The sequence below is a fragment of the Schistocerca americana genome, chromosome X, assembly GCF_021461395.2.
Source record: "Schistocerca americana isolate TAMUIC-IGC-003095 chromosome X, iqSchAmer2.1, whole genome shotgun sequence".
Lineage (NCBI taxonomy): Eukaryota > Metazoa > Arthropoda > Insecta > Orthoptera > Acrididae > Schistocerca > Schistocerca americana.
In genome coordinates this window covers 818,736,137-818,746,226 of record NC_060130.1, presented here as the reverse complement: position 1 = coordinate 818,746,226, position 10,090 = coordinate 818,736,137, and the positions used below count along the sequence as shown (strand labels likewise).

The window sequence follows — 10,090 nt, the reverse complement described above, 5'->3', positions numbered from 1 at the left end:
AACCTGTGAGGCAGTAGCACTGGATGAGAGGGTAGGGCGCTCTGTTGCGGCGACTATGGCGCGGTGGGCGGTGACTCGGGCGGGGGAAGCAGTGGTAGTTGCAGGGGGGAGGAAGGGAAATTCGTCTCGGTGGGCGACAGGAGCAGGAAGGAGGGTGGAAGCAGGGGCAGAGGCAGGTGGAGTACCAGGGGTAGGAGCAGGAGTGACATACAGGTGGGAATACAGTGATTGAGAGGAGATAGATGGGGAGGAGATTGTGAGTAGGGGAGGTGGATGAGATGGGATAACCCCAGAGGAAGTACTCCACGATGTTACAGTGGGGCAGGTGAAGGGGAGGTGAAGATGATGGTGGTAGTTGGGGCGTCCGTGATTACAGGCAGCAGCGAACACTGAGAGACGGCGGCAACGGCGGTGGCAGAAGAAGCGGCGAGCACCGCGAGACGGCGGCAGCGGCGGCGGCAGAACAAGCGGCGAGCACCGAGAGATGGCGGCAGCGGCGGCGGTGGCAGAAGAAGCGGCGAGCACCGAGATACGGCGGCAGCGGCAGCGGCGGGAGAAGAAGCGGTGAGCACCGAGAGACGGCGGCAGCGGCGGCAGTGGCAGAAGAATGGGCGGGCACCGAGAGATGGCGCAAGAAGAAGCGGCGAGCACCGAGAGACGGTGGCAGCGGCGGCGGCGGCGGTGGCAGAATAAACGAAGATAACCGAGATACGGCAAAAGCGGCGGCGTCGGCAGAAGAAGCGGCGAGCACGGAAGGACGGCGGCAGCGGCGGCGGTGGCAGAAGAAGGGGAGAGCACCGAGAGACGGCGGCAGCGGCGGCGGTGGCAGAAGAAGCAGCGATCACTGAGAGACGGCGGTAAAAGAAGCGGCGACCACCAATAGATGGCGGCACAAGAAGTGGCGAGCACCGAGAGACTACGCCAGAAGAAGCGGCGAGCACCGAAAGATGGCGGCAGCGATGGTGGCGGCAGAAGAAGCGGCGAGCACCGAGAGACGGCGGCAGCGGCAGCAGCAGCAGATGAAGCGGCGAGCACCGAGACACGGTGGCAGTGGCGGTGGCGGCAGAAGAAGCGGCGACCTCCGAGAGACGGCGACAGCGGCGGCGGCAGCAGAAGAAGCGGAGAGCACCGAGAGACGGCGGCAGAAGAAGCGGTGAGCACTGAGAGACGGCGGCAGAAGAAGCGGGGAGCACAGAGAGATGGAGGCAGCAGCGGCGGTGGCAGAAGAAGCGTCGAGCAATGAGAGACGGTGGCAGTGGCGGCGGCAGAAGAACCGGCGGGCACCGAATGACGGCGGCAGCGGCGTCGGCGGCAGAAGAAGCGGCGAGCACCGGGAGACGGCGGCAGTGGCGGCGGTTGCAGTAGAAGCGGCGAGCAACGAGCGCGGCGGCAGCGGCGGCGGCGACTGAAGAAGTGGCGATCACCGAGACACAGCGGCAGCGGCGGTGGCAGAAGAAGCGGCGAGCACCGAGAGACAGCGGAAGCGGTGGCGGCAGCACAAGAATCGGCGAGCACCGAGAGACGGCGCAAGCGGCGGCGGCGGCAGAGCAAAGGCGACCACCGAGAGACGGCGGCAGCGGCGGTGGCAGAAGAAGCGATGAGCACCGAGAGACGGTGGCAGCGGCGGTGGCAGAAGAAGCGGCGCACACCGAGAGACGGCAGCAGCGGCGGCGGCGGCAGAAGAAGCGGCGACCTCCGAGAGACGGCGGCAGCGGCGGCGGCAGCAGAAGAAGCGGAGAGCACCGAGAGACGGCGGCAGAAGAAGCGGTGAGCACTGAGAGACGGCGGCAGAAGAAGCGGTGAGCACTGAGAGACGGCGGCAGAAAAAGTGGCGAGCACAGAGAGACGGCGGCAGAAGAAGCGGTGAGCACTGAGAGACGGCGGCAGAAAAAGTGGCGAGCACAGAGAGACGGCGGCAGAAGAAGCGGGGAGCACTGAGAGACGGCGGCAGCGGTGGCGGTGGCAGAAGAAGCAGCGATCACTGAGAGACGGCGGAAGAAGAAGCGACGACCACCAATAGATGGCGGCACAAGAAGCGGCAAGCACCGAGAGACTACGGCAGAAGAAGCGGCGAGCACCGAAAGACGGCGGCAGCAGTGGCGGCGGCAGAAGAAGCGGCGAGCACCGAGAGATGGCGGCAGCGGCAGCAGCAGCAGATGAAGCGGCGAGCACCGAGAGACGGCGATTACGGCGGTGTTTTTTTTTTTTTTTTAAAAAACATGTTTATTAACACATTACATTACAACTACGTGAAATACATCAGTAACCTACCACCTCAATGATTAGTGGGTCTATTTGTTATACTACTAGAATGCAGCAAATTCTACATTTCACTATTGCAACTGGCTAACTTATGGACAAGGTTGATCTATTGGCTATTCTACTTATCTAATGTATTCTGCAGCGATTACAAGTGTGCCAGTTGGTGTTACAAACCTACTGTTTAAGGCCTGCTCACTGAGCTAAACCCATGTGAGCGTGCCCCTGGCACTGGGCTGGCCAAATCTGTGTTGTCGCTGCAGTCCCTACTTGTTAGTATTGTTAGTGTTCTAATCTACTTCTACTACTAATTTAATTGGTACTGTCTAAGTAGAGTGCAGTTGTTGTAGCCTGTGGGGTGATGCACTCGCTGGCCTGGTCCAGTAGCGCGGCGGATTCCAGTCAGGGCAGACTGGCCAGCTCCGCACCCGGCGGTATGGCAAGTACATCTCAGTCTATTCCGGGTTCAATTCATCTGTCTCGTGTTCTTAAGAATTCTCGCAATATCTTCTGTGATACCTCGTTTGCCAGTGTATTGAGAATACTGAAGGTATCGGCACGTCGCAGCAGGGCATAAGTGTCATAATCGGGTAATTGCGCTCGCAGGTCATGCGCCACATCATCGTATAACGGGCAGTCATAGATGATGTGCTCAGGTGTTCCGTCTAGAACGCCACAGTCGCACGCTGGTGTAGCCCTTTTCCCAAACCGACAAAGATATGTCGGGTATGGTCTATGTCCCATGAGAAAGTGCAATAGTCCCCTGCTAGGCTCGAAGTGGGTCACCCCAAGTCGCTCTTTGATGTTTGGCAGTAGCTGAAAGACCCTTCTGCCAGCTTCTTCATTCTCCCATGATGTTTGCCATAGCTCTTCCCCCCTTCTCTTAATGGCAGGTTTATCTCCTACCTGAACCCCAAAAATGTCCCTTGTCTTATCTATTTTCCCCTTAGTGACCCAGTACCATGCGGCCTGTTCCCTTATCTTTATGTCTAACGGGCATAAACCCATTAGCACCAATAGAGCCCCCCCAGGAGTTGTTCTGTAGGCACCTACAGACCGCATTATCTTATTTCTTTGCACCCTTCTCATGGCCATGGCAGCCATCACCCTCATGAGCCTGTGAGCCCAGACCCCACATGCATACCCTACTACTGATGACAGGATGCTGTTATGATATAATTTTATGAGAGCGGGTGGCTGGTGAAATCTTTTGTGACCGATATTGACGAGGTTATTCAGGGTTTCTATGGCGCGTAATGTAATGGTTTCGATATGAGATGTATAGCTCCATTTTTCATCAGTAATTACTCCTAGGTATCGCGCTTCGTGGCGCCGAAGAACTTGTGTTCCATCAATTCTTACGGTGGGATTCCTGACCAGACTGCCTTTTAGAAGAAGGTATGTTGATTTATTTGGTGCAATTTTCATTTTAGCTTGTTGACACCATTCAGCTAGTATATTGATTGCTCTTTCTACTTTAGGATCGAGTTCTTCGTGGCTACGGCCGCCGACCAACAGGAGGAGGTCGTCAGCGTAGACTATCACGTCTAGCATGTCCTCGCTGAGTTGTAGTTTTTCTAACAGCGGTTCTATATTTACGTCCCAAAAGAGTGGCCCCAGTACGGAGCCCTGGGGACACCCCTTCGTAATGGTTTTACTTATTTTGTCGCTAGGCGATGATAGCCAGACCTCCCTGTCCATACAATAGCTCCAGAGACAGCCATAGAGGGGCCCTGGGCACTCCTTCTCACGCAAGCGGGAGAAGAGCGAGGGCCACCACAGGTTGTCGAAGGCGCCACTGATGTCCACCATGATGCCGATCACGTATTTGTATGGGGCAGAGCCACAGACCTCAGCCGCCAGGGCGATTGCGTCAGACGCCGATCGCCCTGGCCGAAAGCCGAACTGCCTGTCGCTCATCCCACACAAAGTCCTGTGTGCGGTCAGTCTGTCAGCCAACAGCTTCTCTAACAGTTTCCCCATGATGTCTAGGAGACATATTGACTTGTAGGACTTTGGCTCCATGGGATCTTTGTCCTTGCCCTTCTTGATGATAACCATGTTTGCTCTCTTCCAGATCTTTGGGAATTTGCCATTCCTAAGACATTCGTTGTATAAACCTGTGAGAGGTACTGTTAGCTGTGGGGCGAGGAACTGTACCACCTCCGCTACTATACCATCTGGCCCTGGTGCTTTCCCCTTTTTTAGTGATTTTATATGTGCAGCAATTTCTTCCTCAGAGAAAGGGTACACCCAGGTGTTATTTGTGTACTCCTGCTGATCTACCCTACGGATTTGCTGTTGGGTCTCTGTTTCTTCATTTTCGTCGTCATCTGGAAGTAGAGTCCTCAGGAGGACCTCGGCGGTCTCCCGCCAGGACTCTGTTGTTCTTCCAGCCTCTCTGAGAGTAGAGAGGACCGCGTAGGGAACTCCCCACGGGTCAGTTTCCAGTTGTCTTAATACGTAGTCCTCCCAGCTTTTCATTCTAACCTGTTTTAACTCTTCCTGAAAGGCTTCCTTTACTTCTCTGTATTGCTGCAACCAGTATTGTTTTTCCGGCCAGACGGCACTTCGCTGGTAGTACCTCCTCGCCCGTCGGACAGACTGGCGCAGACGTTCAAGGTCGGCAGTCCATGGCGATGGGGAGGCCGCTACGGCCCTTCTCCTAGTCGGAACAGCGGCCTTTATCGCCCTAACCACTGATCCTACCAGTTCCTCGGCGTACCTATCCACGTCCGGGTCACCCTCAGGCAATGGAGGAATACTACACTCTCGAGCCAGGCGTTCCCAGTTAGTTTTCTTGAAGTTGTACTGTGTTTCCCACCCCAGATCCCAGCGGCACCCTTCCTGACTAAGTTGAAAGATGATCAGATTGTGGTCGCTTGTGGTGACCTGATCTTTAACTATCCATTTATGGATATTGCTACTGATGTTAGATGTGGCCAGGGTGACATCAATGTTGGTCCCTAATCCATCTCCACCTATATAGGTGGGGGGATTTCCTGGTTTATTGGCCATGACCAGCTGTTGGGCCATGATAAATTCCTCAGCCTTTCCACCATTTGCATCTCTGGTGCCGCTGTACCATAGGGGGGATTTCGCATTCATATCTGCCGTGATGATTACTTTCTTGCCTTGTAACGCCGTGGTCGTTTCCGCGAGATGATCTAGGTGGTCCTCAAAGTTCCCTCCATACTGGAAATACATATTTACTATGAAAACCAAACCAAGGGGCGTCTGTAATTCCACGACGTTACAGTGGCTGTTCGATAGCTGCGTTATTGTTGTTGCTCTCAGCCCTTTATTTGTAATCATCATGACTGCTTGGGGTTCTTCCCCGGTGGAGATGACTTGCCAGGAGGCTTACATGAAGGGGATTTGCCCAGCTCGAGAATATGGTTCCTGCAGACAGATTACGTCCAGTCTTAGCTCCTCCACTATCCTTCGTAGCTCCTGCATGACAAGGCGACTATTGTGAGTGTTAATTTGTCCGATAACAACCTTTGGTGACATTATGGAAAAGTACACTCCTGGAAATGGAAAAAAGAACACATTGACACCGGTGTGTCAGACCCGCCATACTTGCTCCAGACACTGCGAGAGGGCTGTACAAGCAATGATCACACGCACGGCACAGCGGACACACCAGGAACCGCGGTGTTGGCCGTCGAATGGCGCTAGCTGCGCTGCATTTGTGCACCGCCGCCGTCAGTGTCAGCCAGTTTGCCGTGGCATACGGAGCTCCATCGCAGTCTTTAACACTGGTAGCATGCCGCGACAGCGTGGACGTGAACCGTATGTGCAGTTGACGGACTTTGAGCGAGGGCGTATAGTGGGCACGCGGGAGGCCGGGTGGACGTACCGCCGAATTGCTCAACACGTGGGGCGTGAGGTCTCCACAGTACATCGATGTTGTCGCCAGTGGTCGGCGGAAGGTGCACGTGCCCGTCGACCTGGGACCGGACCGCAGCGACGCACGGATGCACGCCAAGACCGTAGGATCCTACGCAGTGCCGTAGGGGACCGCACCGCCACTTCCCAGCAAATTAGGGACACTGTTGCTCCTGGGGTATCGGCGAGGACCATTCGCAACCGTCTCCATGAAGCTGGGCTACGATCCCGCACACCGTTAGGCCGTCTTCCGCTCACGCCCCAACATCGTGCAGCCCGCCTCCAGTGGTGTCGCGACAGGCGTGAATGGAGGGACGAATGGAGACGTGTCGTCTTCAGCGATGAGAGTCGCTTCTGCCTTGGTGCCAATGATGGTCGTATGCGTGTTTGGCACCGTGCAGGTGAGCGCCACAATCAGGACTGCATACGACCGAGGCACACAGGGCCAACACCCGGCATCATGGTGTGGGGAGCGATCTCCTACACTGGCCGTACACCACTGGTGATCGTCGAGGGGACACTGAATAGTGCATGGTACATCCAAACCGTCATCGAACCCATCGTTCTACCATTCCTAGACCGGCAAGGGAACTTGCTGTTCCAACAGGACAATGCACGTCCGCATGTATCCCGTGCCACCCAACGTGCTCTAGAAGGTGTAAGTCAACTACCCTGGCCAGCAAGATCTCCGGATCTGTCCCCCATTGAGCATGTTTGGGACTGGATGAAGCGTCGTCTCACGCGGTCTGCACGTCCAGCATGAACGCTGGTCTAACTGAGGCGCCAGGTGGAAATGGCATGGCAAGCCGTTCCACAGGACTACATCCAGCATCTCTACGATCGTCTCCATGGGAGAATAGCAGCCTGCATTGCTGCGAAAGGTGGATATACACTGTACTAGTGCCGACTTTGTGCATGCTCTGTTGCCTGTGTCTATGTGCCTGTGGTTCTGTCAGTGTGATCATGTGATGTATCTGACCCCAGCAATGTGTCAATAAAGTTTCCCCTTCCTGGGACAATGAATTCACGGTGTTCTTATTTCAATTTCCAGGAGTGTATGTATGGAAATTACATTCGGGCCATGGTTTGTTCCAGTTTGACGCTATTCGCCCATTGGCCAAGACAGACTGTGCATATATTTCGTTTAGCTCGAAACTTTCCCCTCTCCTTTCAAACACCTTTTTGAGCAAGTCACGCAGGGCTCCGAATTCGGTGAGGAGGTTCATTGACCTCAGTTGTATTCTGTCAACAGCCTCCATTGTTGAGAAGGTGACTCTTCTTCCATATTTATGCCCTACACGTACGACGTGCCGAAGTGCTGTGGTGAGGATGGCCGGCTGCTCCAGGTGGGTGAGCTGCATAGCAAATTCTAGGTTTGGGTAGATTCTCCTAGGGTCTACTCCCATGGGTTTTGATGTTGTTGTGTCAAGTTGTGTAGTGCTTGTAACAGAGCTGTCTTGTAGGATTGCTTTGGTGGTATCGTTTTGTGTGGGGATTGTGGTGTTTGTGTCTTGAGATATTGGGTCCTGAGTTAACGTATGGGTGCTTGGTGTTGGTGTGAGTTGCATTGTTGTTGCCGATCGGGCGACAAAGTTTGCCGCTTCAGGGTTGAGTGTGGAGGTGACAACTTGAGGGTCATTGTTTACGGGTTCGGCCTGTGTGGTTATATCTTCTATGGGGGTTTTTTGTTCTTCTACTTCTTCCTCTGGTTCTGTTTGGTGCTTCTACTCCTCAAGGTTATTTCTTGTTTCTTGATGTTCTGGACTCGATTTAAGAAATCTTTGAATTTGCGCGCTCTTTCGGCGTCCCTTTTTTGTTTGCTGGGGGATTTCCTTTTCTTAGCTATCCCAATTTGGTTTCCTGTGTCAGCCATAATCAGTTCTGGCTATTAGTCGCTGTTCTAACATCTTGTAGGTTGGGCATTTTCTGCCAGATGCCCCACAGGACTTTTTTCCTCTTCGTGTACATGGCACACAGATGCTTGTTTTGCTGCAATTTTTTCTGAGATGATCTTCAGAACCACACCTGGAGCAAGCCGGCATCCTGGTACAATATTTATGTATGTGGTCAATGTCTGCACAGTTGTGGCAACGAGGTACCACCAACAAATCTTTAACATTTATGGCATGAAAGCCAATGTATACCTTGCCCATTGCTGTTAATCTCTTCCAGAGAGCCCCTGAGACCTCCGCCACATGGTGGACTACATCTCGGTCCCTCGGTCCTGTCCTGAATCTTAATCTAAAATCTTTCATGAAAGTCTCCATGTGCATATCATCTAGATTCTGTTGGTACAGAGTATCACAGAGGTCCTCAATTACGGCGGTGGTTGCAGAAGAAGCGGCGATCACCGAGAGAAGGCGGCAGCGGTGGCGGCGGCACAAGATGAGGCGAGCACCGAGAGACGGCGGCACAAGAAGCGGCGAGCACCGAAAGACGGCGGCAGCGGTGGCGGCGGCAGAAGAAGCGCCGAGCACCGAGAGATGGCGGCAGTGGCGGCGGCAGCAGGTGAAGCGGCGAGCACAGAGAGACGGAGGCAGCGGCGGCGGTGGCAGAAGAAGTGTCGAGCACCGAGAGAAGGTGGCAGTGGCGGTGGCAGAAGAACCGGCGAGCACCGAAAGACGGCGGCAGCGGCGTCGGCGGCAGAAGAAGCGGCAAGCACCGGGAGACGGCGGCAGTGGCGGCAGTTGCAGAAGAAGCGGCGAGCACCGAGAGACGGTGGCAGCGGCGGCAGCGGCGGCGGCGACTGAAGGAGTGGCGAACACCGAGAGACGGCGGCAGAAGAAGCGGCGAGCTCTGAGAGACGGCGGCAGAAGAAGTGGCGAGCACAGAGAGACGGCGGCACTAGAAATGGCGAGCACTGAGAGACGACGGCAGAAGAAGCGCCGAGCACCGAGAGATGGCGGCAGCGGTGGCGGCCGGCGAGCACCGAGAGATGGCAGTTGTGGCGGCGGCAGCAGGTGAAGCGGAGAGCACAGAGAGACGGAGGCAGTGGCGGCGGTGGCAGAAGCAGCGTCGAGCACCGAGAGACGGTGGCTGTGGCGGCGGCAGAAGAACCGGCGAGCACCGAATGACGGCGGCAGCGGCGTCGGCGGCAGAAGAAGCGGCGAGCACCGGGAGACGGCGGCAGTGGCGGCGGTTGCAGAAGAAGCGGCGAGAACCGAGAGACGGCGACAGAAGAAGTGGCGAGCACTGAGAGACGGCGGCAGAAAAAGCAGCGAGCACCGAGAGACTGTGGCAGCGGTGGCGGCGGCAGAAGAAGTGGCGAACACCGAGAGACAGCGGTAGCGGCGGTGGCAGAAGAAGCGGCGAGCACCGAGAGACGGCGGAAGCGGTGGCGGAGCACAAGAAGCGGCGAACACCGCGAGACGGCGGCAGTAGCGGCGGCGGCAGCAGAAAAGGCGACCACTGAGAGACGGCGAAAGCGGCGGCGGCAAAAGAAGCGGTGAGCACCGAGAAACGGCGGCAGAAGAATCGGCGAGCACTGAGAGACGGCGGCAGAAGAAGCGGCGAGCACCGAGAGACGGCGGCAGTGGCGGCGGCAGAAGAACCAGCGAGCAGCGAATGACGGCGGCAGCGGCGTCGGCGGCAGAAGAAGCGTCGATCACTGAGAGACGGCGGCAGCAGCAGCGGCGGCACAAGAAGCGGCGAGCACCAAGAGACGGCGGCAGCGGCAGCGGCGGCACAAGAAGCTGCGAGCACTGAGAGACGACGGCCGCGGCCGCGGCGGCAGAAGAAGTGGACAGCACTGGGAGACGGCGGCAGTGGCGGCGGTTGCAGAAGAAACGGCGACCACCGAGAGACGGCGTCAGCGGAGGTGACAGAAGAAGCGGCAAGAACCGAGAGATGGCGACAGCTGCGGCGGCGGCAGAAGAAGCGGCGAGCACCGAGAGACGGCGGCAGCGGCAGCGGCAGCGGCGGCACAAGAAGCGGCGAGCAT

At 56.3% G+C, this 10,090-nt stretch overlaps 1 protein-coding gene across 1 annotated transcript; it reads left to right on the top strand.

The window, feature by feature from the left end:
* The first annotated feature begins 883 nt into the window (after window positions 1-883).
* On the top strand, window positions 884-8,900 carry LOC124556336 (probable glucan 1,3-beta-glucosidase D). Its single transcript, XM_047130306.1, has 3 exons — window positions 884-1,153; window positions 1,316-1,767; window positions 8,486-8,900. Exons 1-3 carry the CDS (start codon window positions 884-886, stop codon window positions 8,898-8,900), a joined length of 1,137 nt encoding a protein of 378 aa, XP_046986262.1.
* The last annotated feature ends 1,190 nt before the right edge of the window (window positions 8,901-10,090 follow it).

What these genes read in the sequence shown, in the direction of transcription:
- LOC124556336 (XM_047130306.1), top strand. Translation starts at nt 884, where the DNA reads ATGGCGGCACAAGAAGTGGCGAGCACCGAGAGACTACGCCAGAAGAAG. An exon ending in AGACGGCGGCAGAAGAAGCG is followed by an intron (nt 1,154 to 1,315) that starts GTGAGCACTGAG and finishes CGTCGGCGGCAG; the next exon opens with AAGAAGCGGCGAGCACCGGG. An exon ending in AGACGGCGGCAGAAGAAGCG is followed by an intron (nt 1,768 to 8,485) that starts GTGAGCACTGAG and finishes CGGTGGTTGCAG; the next exon opens with AAGAAGCGGCGATCACCGAG.